This window comes from Dicentrarchus labrax, unplaced genomic scaffold, assembly GCF_905237075.1.
Source record: "Dicentrarchus labrax unplaced genomic scaffold, dlabrax2021, whole genome shotgun sequence".
Lineage (NCBI taxonomy): Eukaryota > Metazoa > Chordata > Actinopteri > Moronidae > Dicentrarchus > Dicentrarchus labrax.
The window spans coordinates 6,048,757-6,076,388 of record NW_026136705.1 but is presented as its reverse complement, the minus strand read 5'-3'; the positions used below and the strand labels follow the sequence as shown (position 1 = coordinate 6,076,388).

At 39.8% G+C, this 27,632-nt stretch overlaps 1 protein-coding gene across 42 annotated transcripts in view; it reads right to left on the bottom strand.

Moving 5' to 3' along the window:
- dlg2 (discs, large homolog 2 (Drosophila)) overlaps positions 1-27,632 on the bottom strand; it is a 219,563-nt gene that overhangs the window by 18,922 nt on the left and 173,009 nt on the right. For 27 of the 42 annotated variants that reach the window (XM_051401499.1, XM_051401464.1, XM_051401462.1 and 24 more), the window contains 8 exons: positions 23,161-23,220; positions 21,419-21,574; positions 15,029-15,185; positions 11,444-11,546; positions 8,536-8,580; positions 4,897-5,011; positions 4,275-4,451; positions 1,858-1,933 (listed from right to left, as the gene is read on the bottom strand). In XM_051401499.1, coding sequence (XP_051257459.1) covers positions 1,858-1,933; positions 4,275-4,451; positions 4,897-5,011; positions 8,536-8,580; positions 11,444-11,546; positions 15,029-15,185; positions 21,419-21,574; positions 23,161-23,220 — 889 coding nt within the window. The remainder of the gene's footprint in view (positions 1-1,857; positions 1,934-4,274; positions 4,452-4,896; positions 5,012-8,535; positions 8,581-11,443; positions 11,547-15,028; positions 15,186-21,418; positions 21,575-23,160; positions 23,221-27,632) is intronic. The other 15 variants (XM_051401465.1, XM_051401473.1, XM_051401468.1 and 12 more) reach the window with 5 other exon arrangements.

Here is a 27,632-nt window from a genome sequence, read left to right as displayed (position 1 = left end):
ATCAATGAGCCTTGGCCACCCATCACCCTGTCTCTGGTTCTTTTCCTTCCTTGGAGCACTTTTGATAGGTACTGACCTCTGCAGACCAGGAACACCCCACAAGCTACAGTTTTGGCCTTTGTCAAAGTCGCTCAGATCCTCACGCTGCCCATTTTTCCTTCTAACATCAATTTTGAGGACATAATGTTCACTTGCTGCCTAATATATCCCACCCACTGACAGGAGTCATGATAACCAGATAATCAGTGTTATTCACTTCACCAGTCAGTGCTCATAATGTTATGGCTCATCAGTGTAGACCAGGGGTAGGCAGCCTGTGGCCCTGGAGCTACATGCAGCTCTTCAGTGGCTTCCTGTGGCTCTGACAAAAACATTCTTACATGCTCCAGTTGTAAAAATGTGCATCATAGATTATGTCCTGACCTAGCACTTTTTCCTCTATATTTTACAGAACCACAATAGCAGTGGCTGCTAGTCTTTAGTCGAATTACATATTGTCCATGAGGTTAAAGGATTATGATGAAACATTCATCAAAAATGAAAAACTGTTAATAATTTGATATAACATATCAGAGTAGATTCTATGTTGATACTATAAGCTAACCCCCCCCCAAACACTTGTCTACATAGAGCCCCATTGTCTCCAAGTGTAAGAATTAAACTTTTTCATTTATTTCCATTTGGGGGAATAATACTGTAGATCTCAGTACTTCTTGATGTGCCACAGTTGCACCGAGACATTTAAAGTAAAAGCAAGGTGAGAAAAAAGTTACAGAGATCATGCTATGAGATAAGTTACATAACTGGGGTTTAGTCAAAGTAAAGATTGTCATTAACACACAAAAAACACATGCAGTGATGAAAAGAAAAGATGGAACTCCAAATTGACTTCAAATAGTGAATATGCCGTCTTCATCATCAGTTCTGCTGTTAATGTGTAATATTTGTGTGATATTTGTACAGATACAGTAAGGGCTCCATGTGGAGGGTCATGTGGTATAGTGGTTTTAGCTTAAAAGTTGGTAGAATATACTAGCATTTTTAATATCTGTCTTAAAAGTGAGACCTGTAGTTAAAAGTATCAAATGTACTATCTCAGAAAGTCTGATTAATGACCCTTCCTAAGTTCAACCCCTTTTTTTGCTGTGTGCTCCATCAACAGATGAGCAAGCCTCGGTCAGAACCTCAGTCAACTTCCTCCTTTCCTGTACGTAGATATGCTATGTGCTAGGCTGTCTATGTTGAAAAATCACATTAACCATCTTCAGAATGTTTCTTTTTGACATAGAGTCTAGCACATAGCATATCTACGTACAGGAAAGGAGGAAGTTGACCGAGGTTCCAAAATGGGTGGGACTTAGGAAGAGTCAATTGGAAGGTAAAAATCAATGACAGAACATACAAGCCCAACTCTTACACACACACACACACACACACACACACATATATATATATAGATGTATAGATATGTGTGTGTGTATATATGTATAGATATATATATATTTTTTATTTATTTATTTTATCCCCCAAGAGCCCTAAAAGTTGCTATTTTCTGTCATTTCACGATATACATTTGGGGCTATCACAGTAGTGGTGTCTTTGATGGACGTGTAAATGAAGAAACACACACATAATGAAACTGGCTGATGTGTTCTACTGAATAAATGCAGTCTTTACTTTCAGACTAACTTATGAATGGATAACAAACTATGGTGAGACATATGACACAGTTACATCTGGTGACAATCACTGGAAAGACTTATAAAAGTTCACAGCTGTATCTGAGCTACTCTATGAATCATTAAAATAATGCAGCCATTTAAATTGTCACTTTGCATCACTCATAAAGGCACTTACCCCTTTAGAATCAAATGACCCAGGCTTGGCGTTGAATTTCACAGTCTTTAGACGTGCCCGCTCTTTCCTCTCCACCCTGCCAAGCAAAGAGACATGCCAGCCATTAACCAAAGAGAGGAAATTAAATTACTCACGCTGACAACACGCTCAGCTACAGAAAGTTTTGGCTACCCCAGGTGAGGACAAGTCTGACGCTCTAAGTGTCTTAAAATTTCTATTCTCCACAGGCATCACTGCAAACTATGTATGCACAGACCAGCTGCCTAGAATTTCAGGCTGGCCCCCAACAGGTTCTTGCTTATCTGAATGGAATGAATAGAGGAATATCAATATGTTGTTAATGAGTGTCTAATATGTGTGCGCACTAAATATGTGCTTGCACCTTAAAAGGACCAGTGTGTAGGATATCAGTGTCCCAATTCCAGCCTATACTTCTGTTTTATGTGGCCTAAAGGGGACCACCCGAGTATACATCTTGATAACATTTCCCCACGCCATCTAGCAGTACACCGCATTCCAAATTATTATGCACAATGGATTTAAGTGTCATAAACATTTAATTTTTAGTTTTTCAATTAAACTCATGGATGGTATTGTGTCTCAGGGCTCTTTGGATCATTGAAATCAATCTCAGACACCTGTGATAATTAGTTTTCCAGGTGGGCCCAATCAAAGGAAAACTACATAAGAAGGATGTTCCACATTATTAAGCAGGCCACAGGTTTCAAGCAATATGGGGAAAAAAAAGGATCTCTCTGCTGCCGAAAAGCGTGAAATAGTGCAATACCCTGGACAAGGTAGGAAAACATTGGATATTTCAAGAAAATTTAAGCATGATCATCGTACTGTGAAGAGATTTGTGGCTGATTCAGAGCACAAACGGGTTCGTGCAGATAAAGGCATAATGAGGAAGGTTTCTGCCAGACAAATTCGTAGGATTAGAAGAGCAGCTGCTAAAATGCCACTGAAAAGCAGCAAACAGGTATTTGAAGCCGCTGGTGCCTCTGGAGTCCCGCAAACCTCAAGGTGTAGGATCCACCAAAGGTTTGCAAGTGTGCATAAACCTATTATTCGGCCACCCCCTAAACAATGCTCACAAGCAGAAACGGTTGCAGTGGGCTCAGAAATATATGAAGACTAATTTTCAAACCATGTTGTTTACTGATGAGTGCCGTGCAACCCTGGATGGTCCAGATGGATGGAGTAGTGGATGGCTGGTGAATGGTCACAAGGCTGCGACGTCAGCAAGGAGATGGCGGGATCATGTTTTGGGCTGGAATCATGGGGAGAGAGCTGGTAGGTCCATTTAGGGTCCCTGACGGTGTGAAAAATACCTCTGCAAAGTATGTAGAGTTTCTGACTGACCACTTTCTTCCGTGGTACAAAAAGAAGAACCGTGCGTTCCGTAGCAAAATTATCTTCATGCATGACAATGCACCATCTCATGCTGCAAAGAATACCTCTGTGTCATTGGCTGCTATGGGCATAAAAGGAGAGAAACTCACGGTGTGGCCCCATCTTCCTCTGACCTCAACCCTATTGAGAACCTTTGGAGCATCCTCAAGCAAAAGATCTGAGGGTGGGAGGCAGTTCACATCAAAACAGCAGCTCTGGGAGGCTGTTCTGACATCCTGCAAAGATATTCAAGCAGAAACTCTCCAACAAGTCACAAGTTGAATGGATCCAAGAATTGTGAAGGTGATATCAAAGAAGGGGTCCTATGTTAACATGTAACTTGGCCTGTTAAGATTTTTTTGATTGAAATAGCTTTTGATTTCTGTAAATATGATCTCCTGATGCTGCAAATTCAACAAATTACCATTTTAGTTCTCTTCACAACCTTTAAAATGTTTTGATCTCTGTTGTGCATAATAATTTGGAACAGTGCATTTTGAGTTTTTTTATTTAAAAAAAAAAATCTGTTATCATTAGGAGATTTGTTTAATAAAATTTGAATTATACCCTAACGGTTGACTTGAAAATTAAACTGACTGTCATTTGCATCGACTATTTAGGAAAATCTGAGAAAAATATAATTTGCATAATAATTTGGAATGCGGTGTACATACAGCCTTTTGACATTAAAACTGCAATAAAAGTTTTTAGTTTTTTTTTTTATCCAGTTCAGGAATTGGATTTCTTATGCAACTTCCTAGTAATGGATAAGGGCGTATGTTTATATGTTTCTTCTTTTTAAAATCATTATTTTTGTGCCTCCAAAGACACTACAGAAACTCCCTTAGTCCTTCTTTCTCTGAATAAACAATGTTTGAGTCGGTTGAGAAATATCATTAATAATAATCAAAAGGCACTGCCGCCTCATTGACTAATGGCTGTTCCTCTTTTAGCACAATCAATATTGTTCTCCCAAATCATTGACAGGCTCCAGCAGAAACAGATTTCTCTCCGCTGCTTACCGTCTCTTGCTGGGGATGACACCCATCTCCTCACTGTCCCCATGCGGGGTCACACGGCGGGCCTGCCACCATTCGTCATCAGAGGCATTGATGACGTGGAGGATGTCCCCGTACCTGAAGCTGAGCCCTTGGCTGGGGAGGCCGCTGTCCTTTGCCTTCTCATAATCAAACAGTGCTCTGTTTAGTGAAAGATATCAGGATTATCAGGATTAGAGTTTCCTAATATTTCACTCTAATTCCTCCATGGAGGTCCTTTCTAATTGGGCAAAGAGAAACTAGAAGCACAGCTTTACCAGGTCAGAGAGAAAAGTGACTGTTGGTCCATGAGGGTTGCTATAATAAGACATGTTCTTCTGTTTCAGTTACAGATCTCAAACCTGGTTTTCCAGTAACATGTATGTGTGTGTTCAGTCCACATAAAGAAATAATTTTTCTCAGTCATCTGTACGAAAAGTACAAATTAAACCTTTGTCTTTAAAAAGACAGTACTCATATCATTTTACCATGGTGCCTGGAATAAATTGGCACAGACATCATATGGAAGACATTTGGGGGATGGACTTTTCATTTACTGAATTTTTCGGAGCATCCAAAACTAGGGTAAAATCCAAACAAGACCAACCTCACATAGAGCGATCTCTTTTGATTGGTTCGCAGTGATCCCGACCCAGAGCTCATGCTGTGGTTCATCATCTGTTCCCGCAGGTCATGGATTTTGGCCTCAAAACGCCCGTACTCTGCAAGACAAGATTAGAACGAATCAAGCCTGACAGCCAGGTCTGCATTCAGACTCCAGTGCATCCTGGGAAAGAGGAGGTCGATGTAATGATGCTACTAAAACTGAAAGAGACTCCTGTTAAAGTGAACAATTATTCATTTGATTCCTGTTACTACCGTCAAAATGTGGTACTGCCTATCATTTTCATTGTGGGCTCTACACAGTGCTGCACTGGATGCACATTTCCATTATTTAAATGTACTACACAGAATTATTAACTCTGTGGAAATAAAACAGTCTCAGTTTAATACTGATGACTCTATATGACATATAGAAACAAACAAAACCATCAGAGAGAAAATTGGCTATTTCTAGTTTTTCTTAATGCCTGCCACCAGGTTGGATTCAGTTGGATTCCCCTTGAAATCAATAAAAAAAGAAAAGGTGCAGAAAGCACTTCTAGAGAATGACTGCTGATTGTTGAGTCTCATTTCCAGGTTGTTAAACACTGATGCTTTGGGTTGGAGCCACCAACCCTCCGAATGGAATGAGACTCAACAATCAACTATCTTACTGACCTGTGATTGGCCAAATTCTCCTGTCACAGGCTAGAATTTCTAATGCCTGAGAGCAGAGCCAAGAGGAGGTGCAGAGGTCTAGCTGAATTACAATATGCTGAAAGGTACATTTTTTTCTCAATAATGCCAAAAATAAACAGCTTTAATAATTTTAAGCCTAGCAAGTGACTGTGAGCCAAACTTGACTATGAGATAAACTGCACCTTAATGCATTAAGGAAATTGCTGTTTGTATGAAGTCAATTCTTTGTGCTGCTGTATTCACAAATGTCTATCATTAAACTGAGAACACAATTTATTTCTTTGGTTTACACTGATGCACTTCATATGACCCACCAGTGTTTCCAGTCAGTGACTCAAGCCATGAACTGAACTGCTCTTGGCAATGTAAAAGAGGATGTCAGGATGTGAGAACCCTTCACTCCGCTGACAAGTGTGCTTTTCCTGACAGTGCAGTTACTATGAGGACAAAACAACTGATAACTTGAGGCAGGGCTGGCTAATCTGTCACTTAAAGAAGATCAAACAGTACAGAGATGTCACATGTTCTGTTGTGACACAAAACCAAAACCAACTGCTGACCGCACAACCTGTGTTCTACACATCAAGGCAAGAAAAGATAAGAGAGATATACTGTAAATAAAGCTAAAAATACTAAATATGTTTTTTTTTTCCCAGAGAAACCTGATTTACAGCTATGACTGCCACACTTGCATCAAACGCTTCCTTTTTCTAATACTGATGCTGCTTCATCATCCTACAAGTTCAAGATAAAACAAGACTGAGGCTATGTGAGCAAAGGAACCCTCTCATACTGGAGAATCATCTAACAGAAACAATAACAGAAATGTCTACATTATTCAATTTAAACTTATCTTAGTCTCATTTTGTTTTCTGCCCAACTTACTCTAAAATAGGTCTCACATACCTTTCTGCATGTTCACTTTGATGTTATATCTTCTACTGCTGTCCTCTCTTTCTTATATTGTGTTCCCCCTGTGCTCCTTCTCTCTTTTCACTACACACAGTCCAATGCTGTGCTGAGTGCAGCACTGAGTAGAGAAAGGGAAACACCTCTCTCTCTTCTGTGCCTGCTCAGAAGTCGTGCAGGGGCGGAGACAAATGCCAACGGACGCAACAAACAGGATAAGTGTTTTTAAAGCAGTGCTTGTTTGCTTTATCAGTCTATGAATTACTGGACAACTCCTCTTCCTTCACTGTACGTATATCGGATCACACATAAAAGAGACACTTTAGGGAGGAAGGGCCTATGTTCGCAATTATATGAGGAATTTATTGTCACTGGCTTTACACACTCCAAAGAGTGTACAGTATGTGTATGTGTGTAGACAAGGGATTCCCAAACGAGACCCAAAAGAGAAATTTGGTGCCTCCCCAGGATCCTTACTAACGGGGCTTACACACTCCAGTTATTTCAATGAGGGGAAGGTGGCAGACGGGAAGGGGTTTTGATCACAGTGGTATGAAGTGGTTGCCGCCTATCTGCACGTGCCCTGAACTTCTAGCAGTAACCTTCTGGCAGCAGCAGCTGCTTTTAAGAATACTTTGCTTTGCGAGAACACTTGTACAGCTACTGTAGGGTGTTGTCAGGGGAAGAGAGAGAGAAGGGAACCCCCATACACAGAATCTGAGCTGAACAAACCAGTGTAGCAAAAATAGTAGTTACTGGAGTTCTGTGAGTACATGCGTAACCCTCTAATTTTATTTCCCTAATTAAAACAGAAGAAGAATGTTCTCTCTTCTTCCATTCGAATTAGGAAAATTAATTCATATATCAGAGCAATGTTGTGCATTTTACTCAATAAAAATTGCTTTGTGACCCATTTTGGGTTCCGTATATTTGGGAAACGCTGTAGTAATATAAATGGAAAAAATGAACTAGACTAAACTGATGTAACTGTATACTGTGCACCATCTCACATGCAGTTTATGTGACTGTCCCTCTCAAGCATCTGTCCTTTTTTTTAATGAACGTGCAAAGTTCCTGGAGCACTGTGTGTGTGGTACCAGCCACCAGCTCCTTCCTGTAGAGCAGTGGTTCCCATGTTTTTTCCTACAGGGACCCCTTTTCTGTCATTTAATAAACTGGTGACCGCTGACTTAGTGGCATATTTCATAGATATTTCATATTATATTGTTCTCAGGTACTCTGTTCTCACCACAGCCGATTTTCTGTTTTCAGAATTTCACAACAGCCATTTTGACATGAAATAGTAGGATAAACAAAGGTGTTACCAATGATACTAATCACTCCATTTAGTGTAGCAGAGCATTTCCATTTCCATACTCCGTTTGACCTGAAGGAATGTAACCTCTATTGGTATCATTGGTAACACTGCGTTTTTTTCAGGACAACACAGATTATTTCTAAGAGAATTTGATCATTTTAATCAAATTCCAATTGTTTCCATGACTGGAAAAAAATAGACCAGGTTTTCATGGATGCATGGGAATCCTGATTTGTTAAAAAATAAATAGCAAAGCTTCTTTCCAGAAACAGTGTCCAAAAACAACACTGTGGGCTGTTTTGACTTTAGAAAACAATAGTTTGAGCATTAAACACAGGTACGTAAGAAAACAACACAAAGCTATTATACTGAGCTGCAATACATGAGTACAGTGTCTGCACATTATCCTCAGAATACAGCACACTCAAAAAGAGCATGTACACACATTTTCAAAGAGGAAGAAGAGAGGACATGGCCTGGGAACACAGGAACAAAAGGTAAAGTCAGGAGGTTTTGAAAAGTGCATGTGCAGTGGAGGAGTGAGAGTCAAACAGGCTGGGAGAGGAAAGGATCAGGTGTGCTTCAGTGGGCCAAACGCTTGGTGAAGAGGAGTGGACAGACTGTCTGTGATCGCATTCACTCAGTGACTCTCACATAGCGGAGCCCTGGTGAATGAGGCTAAAGCTCAGAGTGGCCACAGGTGCCAGTGGCACAAACCTGGTGCAGGAGAGTGGGCCCGTCGGGGTGAGCATAGAGCAAGTTCTGATGGGTAAGAAGAAAAGCCCAGTTAGTCAGCATTGAGATGTCAGCTCAGATGAGAACAAGGCAACAAGTTGGATGATGGGATTTGTCATCCCTAAACTAAGAGGCTTGGGCGTCAGATTGAACTTGATGCCAAGTCAAAGACCTTCTCTATTGATCCTGCAGGTTTCAACAGGTTAAATTTAAGACTTTTTAAGACCATTATGAATACAATTATTTTACATCCATATTGGCAAAACATCAGATTGTCTGTATTCACAATTAAATTATGTGACACAAGGCTACCAGGGGTTATCTAGTGAAACAAAAACCTAGAACAGATGCAGTGTGTAGATCTGTAATGAACGGAGCTGTCACAATGTGGAACAAGTTACAAACTATGATCACTGAAGAACCCACTAAGACTTCTTGAAAAACATGTTATGAATAACCCCACTGTCAATTAACTGATCTAATTATGAATTAAATCTAATTATGTTTAGTTGTTTTTTTACGTGTCTTATTTGTATGTATGTTTTGTTGTGTGTGGACGTCAGGAATAGCTGTTACCCTGCTGGCAGCTAAAGAGGATACAATATTCAAGACAAATAAAAACAAAAATACAAAAGATATGAAGGAAAATTGGTATTGGTTACATGTTGGTTTCATTTTGTATAATGATCAATAAACACTTTTCACAAAAACACAAAAGTAAGAAAAAATACAACTTTATAAAAAAAAACATTAACTTCATTAATCCAATCAATTTGTAAGACCTGTCAAAATCATATGTAAGATATTTTAAGGCAGAAATTTAAGATTATAGGATTTTGGACTTCTTAGGACCTGGTGGACAACCTATGATCTTTGCCACATACTGAAGAGTTTCCTGTGAGATGGAGCAGATCTGAGTTTATAGAGAAGAGGTTTTGCAAGATCTTAAAAAATATGACATGTTTGAGAAGCAAAAGCAATCTAACACCAAGAGCACTCTCTTGAGGCCGTTGTCGCCAGCAGGTTTTGGCTGATCTAACTGATGTACTAAGCATACATGAAGAAATGTATAAAGAAACCTTGGCTCAACAGATAAAGCTTTTGACTTCTTGAACGCTAGGCTTTAGACCTGCCAGATTTCGATAGAGATACTTCTGAGCTAAACCACAGCTCTCGTTACAGGGTTCTGGACAGTTTGTGAATTTGGCACCTCTGAGATATCGAGAGGTCTCTGATGGTGAGTCACAGTCACTGCAGCCCTCGAGTAGATACTGCCGCTGCTGACCTTAATCAGAGGAGGCATGTCACCATTCAAAGCTGTCTGATCCACTACATGTTAACTTACACAAGGTTGGCAGACAGTCTTTTGTAGATCTGAATTAGTATGCCCCACATGGGTTGTTGTAATTTACATGCTAATGCTACAGGACAAAGAAACCACAAACCAGTTTAAGACAAACTGAATGTTGTTTGTTCAGATGATAACATGACTTCCTCTTTTTTTCAGGAACTTTGTGTGAGTAGGAAAACTTAAATGGACTTCTTGTCCAAGACCAATGACCTAAAAGTTTTAGCAAAGACTGCATTAAGCATATGGCGCACAAGGGCACTCTGTAAAGATGGTTAAAAAAAAACACCTTCTGAATCACTGATCAGCTTCATTAACTCAATAAAAACTACTTCCCGTTCCCTGCTTTTTTCAGATAACCGATAATTCATGATGCTGAGGTGAACACTTGTGAAAACCAAAAAGAGCTCATGGACACTTTCACTGAGGCTCACAGGGCTTTTATTCTGAAGGTGAAACCTGACAGAAGTTGTGCAGTTAAAGTGTCACCTTCCAATGTGTAAACAAGCCATTTTTATCTACAGAGGGAGCGGGTTCTCTTCTACAGAGTCGGTCATGATGAAACACCATATTTCTATAGTAGCCCAGAATGGACAAATCAAACACTGGCTGTAGATAGAGCCTTTTACAGTTTTCCCAAGTTTTTTGGCCACTGTAGTCTCTCCTTTACACAGCCCGTTATCATTCCCAGGTCGCCAAATACAGACATGAGCAGTGTTCAGTTAGTTGCAATCAGCAACTTCACCACTAGATGCCACTAAATCCCACTCAATGGTCCTTTAGAGATGTCACCTCAACTCAGATCTCACCCATAAGAAAAACATATAAGAGTCCATTCAGCGCTAGAGTGGCAGAGTAGGTGTAATGACAGGACAAAAGAATGCCTTGGATTTAAAAATGTCATCGCAAACATGAAATCAGCAGTGACCTTGCATTGTTAACCAGTTTAAGCTACAGGCAGAATGTTTTTCATGCTGCATAAATCCCACCATCACTGCTAAGATGAAGCTGTCACAACATGGAGGCAGGGCTGCCGGAGAGGTCACTAAAAACAGTCTCTTAATTACATGTTTAGCATTTAAATGAAAAGATTTGGAACAAAATATCCATACACTTCTTCTGCAAGGTTATGAGGTTCAGAATCCTAAAGGTAGTGTGTAGGTGTTACATTATTCCTGTAGGCTCTTAGTGTTTGTCTTTTGTCCAAGATACAGTGTACGGGCTGGTTCCAATAAATCATTATCATTTTTTGCTTTTAATTCTTATTTTCATTTCACCATATGTGAAAAGAAAATGATGTGGGATGGTTTTATTGTGACTGTTCAACAGAGTCAATACTTGTGTGTTTGGCAGTGATGTGTTAACAGAGTTAGCAGTGAAACATAAGGGGACCCCATCATTTGGCCTGATTCTAACCAAATGACTTAGTGGGTAGGGGAGACCTACCTAAACACTGTCCTGTGTAATGTTTGTGCTACTTAGCAGGATGTTTACACCACAGGGTTCCTGTACTTGTACAGTAACTGGTTTGTGCTGACTCACCTTCTGGTCTGTACTGGGCAAAGATGGTGACCACCTGTCCCGCTCCTTTCAGCGCGGCTGCTGCTTGTTCATGCGTAGCTCCTCGCAGGTCAATGCCATTAACCTGTTTTGACCACAAGCACAATTCACAGGATTATTTTAGTGTTTTATTGGTACAAAAACCTGCCACACAAATGAGCTATACTTTATTCAGCACCAGTGAAAAAAACATGTTATCCTTTAAATGGAAGGATTATATATTTCTCTAAAGCTCCCCTCCAGTGTTTCTTCTTGTTACTTGTTTGAATGATGTCTGTGCAGAGTTTGATCATTGACAGTATATATAATGAACAGAGCTTCCGGGTCTGAAAGGTGAAGCCAACGCGGAAAAAAAATTAAAACCTACATTCTATGTAAATTCCAGCAGGGGAGCTTCATTGGCTCTAATAACACACCAATCGCATTCACTTTAATGGAAAATGAGCCGACTTGTCACTTAATTTATGAGCTCAGTAAACGGTTTCATGATGAATTTAGGGTCTCAATCACTAGTTTCACATCTTCTCCAATACATTATGATATTCATTCAGTAAATTATGGTCCAATTTAGAGCAAAATAGACAATAAAGTCTTGTATGCTTTTGGCGGGGCTACCTTTTGATTGACAGGTCATTCTCCATGACTCAGATCAAACTGCCAAACTAGGCAGTGCTGCTCAAATACGAAGCAAGATTCTGTTACTGCGTTGACTATTTCTCACTTAAAAGCCACCAGTGCACATACACTGAGAATTTTTAATGAAGTAGAAGGAGTAGATGACTATTTAAGGATTGGGGCATCTTTTGAGAATGATATATTGTGGTAGACACTAGAAAGAAATGCAATGTAATGCAATATTGTAGATTTCTCTCTCACTGTTTGGCTAATTGTTTTGCTGACAACATTTAGCTAAATCTGGTACCATAAATGTAGGGAAGGGTTCCCACTCTTTTTAAGAAATATTTTTATTTTCTGGACCATTCCAGGACATTTTCCAGGATATTTTTCAAGACATTTTTCAGGACTTCTTCCTGGAATTCTTCTTGACAATTCAGGACAGCATTTCCTTACTGGTAGGCCTTGACATAAAGTCTAGTTTTATGCCTCCTTTTGTGGTCATTTTAATCAATTTCCAGGAGTTTCAATGACTGGAAAACTAGTCTCTAAATTTCCAGGTTTTCCAGGATGTGTGGGAACCCTGAATATGCAAGAAATGTTTAAACTCCGTCAAGACTTTGTGGGTACAAACATTTTTGAAGAGGTGCAATGCATCTAAACATACTGTTGAGTGAATGCTTCTAAATACATCTGTAACACATTAATTAAAGGTTTCATTGGTGAATGTATTCTTTGCATCTTTCTCACATTATCACAAGAGCTGCTGCTGAAACCAGATCAAACGTCGCACACGAACATAGTGTGAAGAAGGCTGGGCTCGATTCATTAAAAGAGGGAAATCCAAGGATGTCTCTGTTTCTGTGTCGCTTTACACAAGAGGATGGACACAGGTTTACACTTTTATCTCGACACACCTCTCCCTTCACAGCTGCTGTTGCTTGTTTCAGTACTCGGGCAAATATACGGTGGCAGACCACAGAGCCTCAGGTAATAGCGCACAAAGAACCACACTGGATATGTATAGTGTGTGAAGAGATAGTAGAATATGTGGTCAATAGGTGGTGGAGAGAGACAGAGGAAGTTAGATTTCAGAACCAGGCCACTGCTGGAATATTAACTGCCTGCTTTCATCAGTGTAGACGGAGGTGCTGATTGGATGCAAATTAACAGGCAGACGTGCCATGTTGATTTAACAATGTGCAGGCTATACAATACCATAACACTGCAATGAAAGGAGACAGTGTAATCTGTAGCACAGTGTGCCATAAGTGTGGGTAGCAAAATGCTACAATTAACTATAATGAGGCAGAGCAATCACGTCCTCCCAGCTGCTGGAGAGCTGTGCAGTCTGTTCATCATCTCAGTGAGTCCTCATACATGCAGTCATTTCTTTTATTTGTGAATACTGTGACCAAACAATGCAGGATGTGTTTTTTAAACCAAAGATTGTAAAGGCAGTAGACGCTGACTGAGTCATGTCCACAGTGGGAAAACACAAAACTGACATTGCCCACAAAGGCAGCAATGACCATGGGAGGCAAAAAGTTTTTGCTTGTTGGAGTTTTGTATCAAAATGATAAGCTAGTGCCCAACCACAGTGGTTTGGACCAATTAGCGTCCTTTGAGGAATTACTGGCATGAGCTATCGCCGTGGTTTAGGGTTAGCGTCAGTGATTTAACATCAGGTGTGTGAGAAGTGATTGTTCGCTCAAAAACAACAATGGCGGCTGCTAAAGAGGTTAGCATAGATGCCGCTAGCATCAGTTCTATCAGAACTTGAGAGTGTTTCTGAAAGAAGACCAAAGAACGGCACTGAAGGCTTTTCTTGATGGAAAAGATGTTTTCTCTCTTCTCCTGACTGACTTCAGTAAGAGTCTGACTACGTTACATGGTTCTTTGATCTGATTGGTTGAAGTTTGCCTGTAATACACTGACAGATGATTCATCCAATCATTTTGCGATCCAATATATTTTGAACGTGCCAGCCCTTTTCCAAACAGTTTTCAGCGATGACTTCCCGGATGGTTCTGTGGAACAAACGGTCTCTAACAGTCAGGTTAGACCAAGGTGACTGTGGGTGGAAGAAAAAAAAAGAGCAGCAGCTTTTTTACAAGCCAAATTATTTAATTATCGCAACATCTTAATGTTTGTGGATATGGTTTATTTTCATGTTGAGTCATCTTTACAGCCTGTGTAGCACAGAAAGGTAGGATAACCCTAACCCCACCCAAATTTTCGTTTGGGTATTCATTTCAGTTGTATTCACCCTGCGAATACTCAAATTAAAAATGACTTTCATTACTTAAATCCTTAATACACTGTAGCATTATATATGCTAGAGAGACGGTGAAAGAGACTAATTTAGTCTACAGAACCATGTTTATTATAGAAGTAAAAATGTCATTGTTTGGGACAATGTATATCTTATGAATGACAACAACCTACCATATGTTTGGACTACAGGTTGAAAAAGGCTTAAACCCAAGCAAAAATAACTATAGTGATACAGCTGAATGTGAAACCCACGAATATAATGCAACTTCTGGAGCTGAGCATACTCTTTAACAGGTCCAGCCTTAAAAATAAACTTACTAGTAACTACCACAAATACAATACACCTCTCTGTAATAATATTAGAGAAATACTACAGGAATGGAAAAAAAGGCCCAGGTTGTTAGCGTTTGGCCCTGAAAATGAATCTAGGCCAGTAGGACTATTACACTCTCTATTAATATGCTGGGAACACACACAGGTAACAAGAGTAGACCATTTTAAAACCCAGCCACCCAGCCTTTGTTCAGCTAGTTTGAGCTTTTTGTGACCTTTTACCAGGTAACAGGTAATCAAATGAATCATTTTCAATTAACAAGCCATTTCTATAACACATGATTCATAATCCTGCTCACTTTTGAATGTTTTCCACAAAAAAATTGTCTCTTGTGCACTTACCGATAAGATCTGGTCGCCTCGTCTCAGCTCTCCGCTCAGGTCAGCGGGCCCTCCTGCCAGGATGAAGGAGACGAAGATGCCCTCGCCGTCCTCACCGCCCACGATGTTGAAGCCCAGGCCTGTGGAGCCTTTGTGGAGCACCACCTTCCTGGGTTCCCTGTACAGACAGTTGAGATAGTACATCAGCTCGGGGGAGTCGCTGGGTTTCAGCATCTTCAGCTTGGATGGCGGAGGACAGAAAGGTGGACAACAATCGCCACAGCACGTCGACAGAAGCCTCAGCTATGCTTTGCTTGGGCAAAGGAGCTCAAAGACTGCTGGAGCTCCACAGGGGGATGGTGCTCTACTTAGGATCACTTGTCCCCAATTCGTTTCTGACGGAAAAGAAACCTCGTCACATGCAGCACTCACACACTGGCTTGTTTTCTCTCTCTGTCTCTCTCTCACACGTGCACACACACTAGGATACATTCATGGGTTGTGTACAAACATATAGAGTTAGGTTGTTGTAACATTTTCAGGGTAGAGACACAAACATAGACAGAAAATCTGGTTCAAGACATCCATATGATAGGGAGGGCTAAAACCACTCTATCATGACAGCAGTCATTTTTCTAGATTGTCAAACAGGAATAATATCTAGTAAACTAAACAATGTAATCAAACTATTTCACATGTTTGCCCACTATTTTTATTAACTTGATTTATCTGCATATACTAAAAGAACCTTCTCTCTGGCACACTGTTAAACCACATAAGTGAATTTAACTCAAAAGAGGTTGAAACTGATTATATTGAAAATTGGTAAAACCAACTACATTTTGTGGGTTAAAAAACATTCTTGATCTTTAGTAATTTTAAGTGACACTGACTTAATTTTGTAATTCTTATTTGTACTGTGAAAACAAAATAACAAGTAAAAAGTACTTAATCAAGAATGTTTTTTAACTCACAAAACTGACTTGTGTTGTATTTTCAATGTAATCAGTTTCAACAATTTTGAATAAAGATAACTTTGCATTGCATTATAGTGCAGGTAATATTATGTCCGACCCCTCTCATATTTGAAGAATATCAGTTTTTTGCCATCAAACAGAAGGAGTCCCACAGCTCTACTGAACATGGAACTCTTTTGTTCCTCAGTCTGTCAAACTGTTAAAGTCAGAGTCTGGGTTCTGAGTAAGTTGGCCTCAATGTGCCTGTGTGGACTAAACACTGAATTTTAAAGGGAGTGGTTAAATTGATCCACTGCAGCCTCTTATTCATAATGTCTGATGTAGAAAAAAAAAGGGTGACCAGACGTCTTGAAAAATTAGGCACCGTCTTGAATTACAAGCAGTTAAATCCGGAATCCTGTCCTGTTTGTCCTGAATGTACATACCGTTATAGTGATAGTACGAAAGAGAGCTGTCTGTACACTGTCAGACTCGACTTAACTTGAGACTTGAAGGCAGAAACACTGAGGAGACCTGACTTGGTGACTCAGTAATATTGAAAATGCTGCACTGAATGTATTGTGTATTTTGGAGCGCTGCCTTAATATTCTGAATGATTCGTAACATACCAAGAGATAAAACAAGCTGATCTAAATTCAATTAAGAGAGAACCCTTTAATCACTTCTGTAGGCTATACCTGCTTTTATTTGTTAAAAAAGTACTTTTTGTTTTGTAAAATATATGAGTATTATTGATGTGTTTTTTTACTTGTCTGTTGCTCTGATTGATCATAAATAATGGATTGCTGAGGTCATTCAACCTGTTTTAAACCAGATGAGAGAGAGTGCAGCTGCCACTGCAGGAGGAATTTGTAACAAAAATATCTAAACAATGGGTTTGTAGTCTCCTCCAGCTGAATGACAATCTTAGCTGCTGGGAAGACATTTACAATCACTATAACATACCTGTGTGTAATTGTTCACGTGTCCTGTAAATACAGCTAGGACACTGCTTTATCAATCCTCACTCAGAATAGGTGACAGCACCCACCCCCAACTTCCCTGTCCTGACTTTGACCCATTCTCATCTGATCACCTGAGTAATACATATTGTACTATTTGTGTTATTTATGTGAAACAGTATATGTCTTTGGATAGGAGACATATTTCTGAAGCAATTCTGACAATAAAGTGAAATCAAATCAAATCCAGTGACATCTTAAAAAACCTAAAAGCAGCAGCACATTACCCTTTCAGGAGACAACACAATACAGGACTGTCACCGTCAATGGAAGCAGAATACTGCCATCTGCTTGTGAATTAATTAACTACAGGAGCATGAAAAAGCACTTTTTCCTTCCTCTTTTAAGAGCAAAGCTGTTGAGTGTTTGCTTAATTTTCTCTTGTTCTTCACAGTACCAGCTATGTATCCTCTGTGTTCCACCACTTGTTCCAGGACCCTCTTTCACTGTCAACAAAGCCAGCCTCCTATTCACCGTCATTAGAAGATGCATCCTGCTTTAACAGAAACTTGGTGTCTTGACTGGCCAGTGTACAAACACATGATGTTTTATGCTAAACTGTAGTTTGTCTAACCTTGAAAACAGGCAGAATAAAATCCCCCCCCACAACAGGCTGATTTGCATACATTCAGGCATTTCTAATGGAGCACAGATAGCCTGATTCCAATCTTCCCTCTGCCATTTTCAACCATCTCTGCAAACCCTGCAGGTTTTATGACAAGAACTGCAAAAACACTGAAGTTTTGATGCCCTACAGAAAGAACTGACATTTTGTCTAAGCTATAAATAGAGTTTGCAGAAAGCTGCAGTGGGGCAGATGATGGAATCATTAATGCAGAGGAGACTTCATGTGGACAGAAAGGTTTCTTCTTCACATGTATATCATACCTAGAACCATGTCTGTGGAAAAACCCTGCCATAGTGTTTGATCATTCACTTGAACAAGAATTCAGTGGTTTCACACTTAATCAGCCCCCTACTGTAAATGCATGATGCATGACTAATCAGGGAACTTTATAAACATGAATAATAGTTAACTATTGTTTTTCAAAGTTAAGTATATTTAGTTTACTTTGGTGGTTCAACTTCATTTTGTTCCTGAAATTTTCATAGTCACAGTAAAAAATATTTCTGTACCGTATCTGCAGAGACACCTAATGTAAGAAGATACACACATAAGGTACAGTCTCAGGTTAAAACTGCGTAATTATTCTTTGGGTGGAACTGAAGGTATTTTCCTGAACTGAAGGTCCAGTATGTAGGATTTAGTGGCATCTACCCGTGCTGTTGCAGATTGCAACTCCCACGTTTCACCCTCCCCTTCCAAGCATGAAGCAGAAACTACAGTGGGCGCAAAACTCAAAAGGCCCTATCTAGAGCCAGTGTTTGGTTTGTCTGTTCTGGGCTACTGTAGAAATCTGGCGGTTCAACGTGGTGGACCCGACCAGAAGAGGTAGATAAAAACGACTCTTTCTCAAGGTCACTAAAACACTTATTCTAAACTTAATTCTTACATTCAGGTGATTAAACACTAATGAAAACATACCGAATATTATATTCCATTTCTGACAAAAGATCCTCCTAAATGTTACACACTGGACCTTTAAAGCAGTTTGTTTTGCAAGGAAAAAGGTTTGGAAGAAAAAGTCTCTATGGAGTAAACACCTGTTTCTTTTGCCACATGGCAAACTGATTCGTTCCTTGGATTGGTAAAACTGCATAAAAGAGGAACTGAAACCCCTGTGTTTACATCATTATCTAACACATCTTTCATCCAGTCATACTTGCATGCAACTGTGGAGTCAGCAGAGGATTCACATTCACAACAGAAGAGGAGAGAAAATCATCTACATATATAAAGATGGATGACGTGACTGCTCCCAGAAACTAAAGCTAAAACATCTACATCTACTTGCACTTGACTTCTGAGGTGGAGACACAATGTCTATGAGTTACATGTCTATGATCTACACATCTATACTGTATAGCTTGTAAAACTGCAGTAGGTCACATATTAGAGGTAGATTTAGGTTTCTATGAGTGAATTTTTTATTAAATGTTGTACCCATGGACATGAGAGGACCAAATTTGTTCATAATATATTCTGTTGTTATGTAAAATAATCAGACCATAACAGAGTGTGTCAGTTCTACATGTAATGTTAAATTACTCACAGCATTCATCCAAATCTTATCCGCTTCTCACATTGATGAAATACATTCGTACCAGAGAGGAATAGTGGTAGAAAAACAAACACTATTTCTAAAGGAATGAATTATCCTGCATCAAAAAACTCTATTATCAAAAAGAAGACATTTTTAAAGGTGGTTGCTCATCCAATTTAACACTACAGTTCATTTTAAGCTCAGCTAGGCACTGCCAAGAGCTCAGCCTGGCTGCTGAATGACACAATCTTAAAACTGTCAATACGGGCTCCTCACTTCACGGCCCTTCGGTGTACCTTTGGTTGCCCACAGTCCCAGAGATGTGATTCCCTATATTGGATCAGTCATAGGAAGAATGCTCTTATAACTCGTTTCTACTCTCATTCACTTGAGACTAAAATTAATCTGCGAAGGAAATACGCTACCATGGTAACAGCAAAAACCAGGAAATGTATCTTGCTGACCAAAGTTGTTTTAAAGGGTGAAGTTAAACAGTAAAAAGTCTGCGTGGTTTCACATGAGCAGAGCTATAAAACGTGTTTGATATGGCAGGCAGCAACATGCCCACACAAACATATTTAATATTATAGAATACATAACAGCATTATTTTATTCGAAATGAATGCATGTATAAAGACAGAGAGGTGGTATGTGGTTAGGGTTAGGCACTGGTAGGCGGTTAAAGCTCAAGCTTGAAAGAATCAGGTTAGTAAGTTAGTTCAGCAAGCAAGCTCACGAGTCACCCTGGCAGCATGCAACAGCCTCTGCAGTGTCATATTTACACCGATCAGCCACAACATTATGACCACCTGGGCACCCTGGTGGTCCTAATGTTCTGCAGCCCCATACCAACAAACTGCTCTGCACTGTGTGTTCTGACACCTTTCTATCAGAACCAGCATTAACTGTTTCAGCAGCTTGAGCTACAGTAGCTCATCTGTTGGATTGGTCCCCACGTGAATCAATGACCTTGTTGCCGGTTCTTCTGATAGGTACTGACCTCTGCAGACCGGGAACACCCCACAAGAGCTGCAGTTTTGGAGATGCTCTGACTCAGTCGTCTAGCCATCACAATGTGGCCTTTGTCAAAGTTGCTCAGATCCTCACGCTGCCCATTGTTTCTGCTTCTAGCACATCAACTTGAGGACAAAATGTTCACTTGCTGCCTGATATATCCTGCCCACTGACAGGAGCCATGATAACGTTATAAACAGTGTCCTGCCACTAACCCCTTCAGTGCTCATAATGTTATGGCTGATTGGTGTATGACCAAAGCAGTTTATGACTTTCCATTTCCATTTGGGTGCTTCCCACTATTTGGCTAACATGCTCTCTGCTTCCCTCGCTCACGTCTCTTCCTCACATCCACCAATCAGGGAAGTGAGACAGAGATGTGAGGATGATGGAGGGACTGTATTCACCAAAGTGAAGATCCTTGCCTGCTCCAACGTCATTTTGAGGAGACAGCAGTACTCAGCCCAAGAAGATTAGGATCAAAATGCTGAACTCAAACAAATCTTTTACGTGGCTCTAATCCTCTGCCATACATCTGTCCTACAATGTCTAAAAATGATAAACACCTGAAGTCTTATGATTGTTGCTCTAACACTGATTATATATGTACTGCTGCATTGGGGGTTAATTACAATTACTTAAATAACAGAACTGATGTGAAGGAGCAATATTCACCAATAGCATGCACATTGGCATTGGCTCTTTATAAGTCATTATAAAGCACCTATTAATGCCTTATTCTGTATGACCATATTCTACAACTACTAGGCCATTAACTAAAAGTTTTCCTTCAACAACCTCCTAATCACTACCTATTGATAGTAAGTAAGGAAGCTGAATATACATATATACATGAATCTCAATATGCTGTGTAGTATGGGCCTTGTAAGGTGGTAGTCCCACAAGAATACTCCTTTAATAACACTTTACACTATTAAAATCTGCTACTTTTACTGACTGGAAGTAAAAGATCAGAGTACTTCTTCCACCACTGGATAAAAGTGTCAATGTGTTGGTGGTAGATAAGGCTAGGAGCCCTGAAGAGAGAGAAGTGGAGGGAAGAAAGGCATGCTAGCTCAAGAAAAACAACACCAGGACGTGGTGGCTGGGGCCTCGAAGGAGGGAGCAAGCAACTGAACTCATAAGAGAAAACCAGGTGGGTATAAAGGATGATGTGGTAACATGGCATTTATATGGTGGGATGGGACACAGTGGCAGAGTGGTGGTTATGGTGCTGGTGGTGATGGAAAGTACCTGGTGATGTCCGAGTCAGGGAACAGGCTTAAGTGATAGTTTGGGAGGGGGGCGGAGTGGAGGAGACTTTTGTCGCACTCCACTGGGGAATAGTGTCGGGGGGAGGGTGCTTTGTCACATAGTTTGTTCACAGTGCTGTAAACTGGCTCAGGAGGCCTACAGTGGAGTGAGAGACAAGAGCAGAAAGGTTAGTGTCCAGAGACAGAGGTGGGGTTGAAGGGTCTGGAATAAACAACGATGACAGAGATGACAAAGATGAAAGACTAAAAAAAATCAAGCAGTATGAGACGTGGTAGAGAGACCAAGAGGAAGCCCTGCAATATGGTGTTTGCTTGATAAATGACTTTAATCGATCATTAAAATTGGTAACAATCCAGGTTCTGGCGTTGATTAATCGACAACTGTACAGTAACTGTTTCAGCTGACACTCATTAAACTAATTTCTTTATCATCATGTCACACGTGGTAGTGGTGTTAACATTAATTAATATCTGAAAGCTAAAAAGATTAAGAAAATGTATGCTGTGAAAATCTCTGCAGCAAGCTCTACAAATAATGTATTTTGTTCGATTAATTCAATTTTTTACCATTAAATGAAGAGCCATAGCACATCCATAAAAGCAGTGTTTTGGTTTGGCAAGGAGCTTTATCTTTATCTGGATATTGTTAAAGGAACTGTACGTGATATTTCTTTGTTAAAATAATGTTAAATAGCTCTACATTCTGGCAGCAATCACGGACATAGAGTGTTCAGTCACTAACATTGGTCCCCCAGTCCCTCTTTTCTGCAGTAAACAGAGAATACATTCTCTGGTATCCCGTTCCCACTTTATTCAATCAGGAGAGAGAACTCTACAGAGGTGGTCCTCAAGGGCAGGCAGCAGAATTTAAGAGTGGTGACGTGGGGGAGGAGGGAGGGGCACTGCTATACGGATGTAACGATATACTCACAATGATACTGGATGCATATGACAATTTCACAATTTCTTTTAACAAAATGAGAATGTAACAAATTATGACAGAAAAAGATTCCTTCATTTCTCAGACCAAAATCTACAAAATATATTTTTTATCAAAACAATTATCAAAAAAGAATATTTGTTTATTTGAGGTAGGGTATAAAGTGTGAAAAACATTTTATTTTCTTTACAACATTACACGTTGAGTTAAAGTTTACTCATGCAAATAATTGTATTTGCCTTGGTGTAAATGTAGCATTTGGTAACAAAAACACAAAGATTCTTATTTTCAGGTGATTATGCACTAATATTGAAATCCATATTGACATTTTTTTTATTCCATTTCTGCCAATAGATTTGTCTAAATGTTACACACTGGACCTTTAACACGTTAGCATGCGCATCAAACAGTGTGATCTGTTGGAAATACTCTTTAAGAACAAACTTCCTCATTGGTGGCCAACTTAATTGGATAGAGAATTATCTACAGTATTTTGTACAACATACATATGCCTGATAACCTTTTTAGGGTAAGTTATTATTTGTGTATTTTTTAGATGATAGAAGGTTATCTCTAAAGAGAAAGGTTTAAACAAAAAAACATTCAACAGTCATTTCTTCTAAACATTTAGTCAGGCCTCCAAAACAAAATTAAAGGGGCTCATGTTTAAAACTGTGTCATAATGTAATTTCTATTTCCAACAATTGCTTGTGACAAAAAAACATGCGATGACAAACATGCAAGACCATGCAGCAGGCGACTAAATACATTAAATGTCTCACCTCAACTGGAAATGCTGGGAATCAAACCTGTGACCCTCCCCGTCATCTAGCGAAGGATTTCTAACAGGATGGAAAAAGTCAACTTTTGATAACCAACCACCGACAACCACTGTTGACAACATCTTTTATCGTAAAATGTAATTCTGCTATTGACATTCATTTTACACATTTAGACACTGATCAAACAAACATGCTACATAGAAGAACATGAGACAACAGAAAACAGAAAAAGCCATGTCCTTAAAAGTACTGAAACAAACATCCATGTCAGGGATTTATAGTCATCAACATCATCATCACTAACATCAGTGTGTTTGCTCACACACAGTGTGCCTGCATGTAGATGCAACACTAATTTGCTGTGAACACACTGCAAACTCACATCGCTGGCTTCACATTCAGTGTGTGCGTGTCTGCTGTTTGTGACCTGATGTGGATTCAAGTGTGTTAACTGGAGCGTGCAGTACAGTATGTGGCTTTGGAAAGGAGTAATTTAGGCAAAATGTGTGTGTGTTTGAGACGCTGCTCTGTGTGTGTACGTGTAGTCTGTAGATGTGAGACTGGTGATCACACTACTTAATGCGGATAACATTAGAGTAGATGGTCTTGCCTACATGCTAGCTCATTTACACACAGCCTTGAGCATACTGCCACCTACACACTCCTCTCTTCCTCATCCTTCTCCTCTTTTCTCTCTCTCTCTCTCTGACCAACTGTTATGTGTTTGCATCCTGTTCAAACATGAGAACATCTTCACCAACTCTGCCCCCACTGCCTGACTGTGGCTCAAGGAAGCTATCTGGTATCATCATAGTAACAGCTACACTAAATCACACACTGCAGTCCTTATGGACTGTTAGGTATCTCAAGAAATAGATGGCACTAAAGCCTAAAATAAAGAAATAAACAGAGTTTGAATGCAATTTCTGGCATTCCTGATCCCACTTACAATCAGGAGAGAGAACTCCACAAAGAGAGGGATTTACAAATGTATTGCTTGAACATCGGTATCTTTGCCCTTGTTGACTGACATTGGCCTATGTGCAAATATTGGATATTGGAGTTTTCCAGCACTGGCACAAATTGCAAGCAAAAACCTATGTGCCCCAATGCCGCAGCCTGGATAGTGAGCGACTGTTCATCTCTGTGTCTCACATCTTGGAAAGAGGTGTTAGAAAATATCGAACAATATCGGATGAGAAGAGAAATTGCCTGAGCTGTAACAAGGCATATTTGTAGACTGGCACAAAAAGGGTGAATAAAACAAAACACATCAGTATTGGCAAGTATCTGCCAACAAATTGGGAATTTCCCAATAAATGCATCCTGGTGTGAATGTGTCAGGAAACCAAACAAAATGAGGTCACTTCCTCTGCTTGCAAAGTGTTCTTCTTTAGACAGCAGTACGTGATGACCAGAGACTGAGGCGGGTGAACACTGTAGGGTCGAAGCTTAAGGCATGTCAAAGGTCACAGATGTAAATGATGTTTTATATTTAACTGCTCGAAAACATTCCTATAACCGAATCATCTATACGAGCTCTAATTCTACTCCGACTTCTGGATTCTGTGCTCATACTAAGTCTCAAAAATGACCCACTGGTGAGATGCAGAAGCCAGAGAGGTCCAGACAGGTGGCTTCGTTTCTCTTGCTGAATCATTCATACTGCAATGAGCTGAGCTGAGGCAGCTAGTCAGTCCACATCAGACCGAAATGCAGTGACCTTGTAAGGACCCGTAGGTGCCATTAAAAGTCTGGAGGGGGACTGAGCAGCTGGCCTGTGGGGTGTGTGGATCATCTCTGTTTTTCTTTAATTCATTAGCCTAAAAGAATTTACGGAAAGTACGGTAACTTAGTGTATTTCTGAGCGTCTAATGTAATAGCTGCTGCTTGGTTCTACATTGGATATCTAGGGTAAGTAACAGATGTGGACTCGAGTCAGACTCTAGTCACAAATTTGATTACTTTAGACTCAACAAAATAAAATAAGACTTGCAACTCGACATGCAACACCAATGTGCAATACTATAAGTGAATACTTAGACTTGAGCCTTTTAATTTTAAAATATTTGATTCAAAAGTATGTGATTTAAAAAGTGTGCCACGATCAGTTCATTTCCTGAATCAACTAACATTAATGGAATTCAGTATCAGCAAGACACTTAATTCACCAAATTCACTGATTGAACCACTCTAAGAGCATCCAATTAAGCTGGAGGAGAGAACCATGAAGAACTAACACTATGATACCAAAGATTATTGAATTCACGAACACACATGATCTTAAGTTATCAGAGAAACAAGCTGAACTAACATTAGCAGCAGCTTTGTCTGCCCAACAGCGTGGGAGAAACAATGATTTTTAAGGTGGAACTGCTTTATTCAGTGTTTTCAGTGGTATTAATCATCAGTTTGTTTTGGAGAGGAAAAGACCTCTATGGATAAATGGGCTCCCAGTAGAAACCTCCTGAACCATGAACACTGAAGGAATCCTAACCGGGAGAAGTTGACTTCAATGATGGCAATGGTGGTGAAGACAACAACTCCCATGATCCCATGCTACGCCACCTCTTAATTTTGATGTGAGAGTAGAAATGACAAATTATATGTTTAATATATAATTAATCTGTTGTTAAGAGTGCATTATGACTTGTTTAGGACTTGAAACCCAAAGTTTAGAACTTGGGACTTGTCAGTCATGATCTAGACCTTGACTTGAGACTTGTGGTTTGCAAAAATATGACTTCTTGGTCCCACCTCTAGTAAGCAAGAACAAGTAAACAGAAATATCAATATTCAGAATTCTGACATTTAGAAATTAGCTTATGAAATTAGGAACAATTTGTGACATTTGACATTCACAGTGATAAAATGAGTGGAGCTGCTGGATACAGGCTTTATCGATGATTACAGAAAGTGAGGATCCACTTGGCTCTGTAGCATTCACAGTTTGTTCTGATTGTGTATGCAGAACACTGAACAAGAGTAACACGAGCTACTGCCAGAGTGCTACACTTAAGTTCAGCAAGGTAATTTCAAAGGCTATTAGGGACGCACCTTGGCCGAGAGCAAACAGTAAACCTCTTAACTCCAAAGAGAATAGAGGACTAAATCCCTCACTCAACAAAGCTTAACACAGGGGTCCTTCAGTTATCCTCTGAAATGAGCTTTTGTTATCCCTCGGCTGCCATATTCCTCCCCCAGTCTTTATTTTGCAAATGGAATCTGACAACACAACATAATGTTTGCCACAGCACGCAATAATGACCTAATCTAACAAAGAAGCATTATGGAGTCTTATGTAATAATTTTTTTTTCCTTGTATCCACCACTTTTCCTTCTTGTGCTGCCTAAAAATCAGCTTTAATCAAATTCTTCAAATGCTGTGACATGTAACCAATAAAAAGGCTCAGACCAAACCTTATGTTTGACAAGCAACAAGGGGAACATCCACCACTGGCAAGATTCGCTGAGCAGAAACACAAATACTTTACTTTCCGATTTGACTTGATAGGAATTTTGGCCCACTTGGTCCCGAGCCGTATGGCAGCTTGCTTTGGGATTAGGTGTTGGGGCAGCTGAGGTGGGGAGCTGTTAATGTTTGGCTGTGACTCACTCCAGTAAGACATCTTAAGCTTTTCTTCAGTTTGGACTGGTAGCAGTTGGTAGTGAGGACTGACTGAAAAGCCAACAGGTAGAAAAATACATAAGGAGAGGAAAAAAGACATAGAGCGCATACACAGCTGCATTATGTTGGGTGTAAAACTTTTCCACAACCCACCCAAATGCTGTAAAATTTTGTTTAGAATTCCTCACAGCAGATTTATGCTACATTATGTATCTTCCTTTATGGTAGTTTTCTTTAAAGAGGTACTCACTTTTTTGAGCTGTAAACTTAATTATATTACTGTACTGTGATGAAACACATCAATGCTGGTGTAAACATTGACTTTGACTGAATTTATGAAAATGTCTCAACACACCCTTGACTGTTTTAAATCACTCTGAACCTTCCAATTGAAAGTCTGAAAGTCCAATGTTGACATAGAGTCGACTGTTTGGGACTACTTCATCATCAGACATTTACGTAAAAAAGAGTATCCAGCCTTTACTTTGAGCGGGAGCTAGTTTTTGCTAACCCTCTACTTTGTATTCTTCTATTTTGAGGCAGTTGTTTGGACTTTTGATGGCTATAGAAATACCAGACTGCATTATAGTCCCACGACAGACAGAGTGTTAGCATCTCTGATCTGTCAGCTTAGCTACAACACAGTTAACACACAAAAACTTTTACAAACAGTGTGAATGTGCTTCTAGTGACTGTAAAGTCTTACAACAAGTCTTACAACAACTGCTCATTAGCTCGGACTACTAGCCCACTGTTCCTGCTACACTGCTGTGGTCAGTCAGTCTCACTTTGGTCGGTGTTGAGGTCACGCCCCCTAAAGTCACTGTCCTTTGCAGGTCTCTGA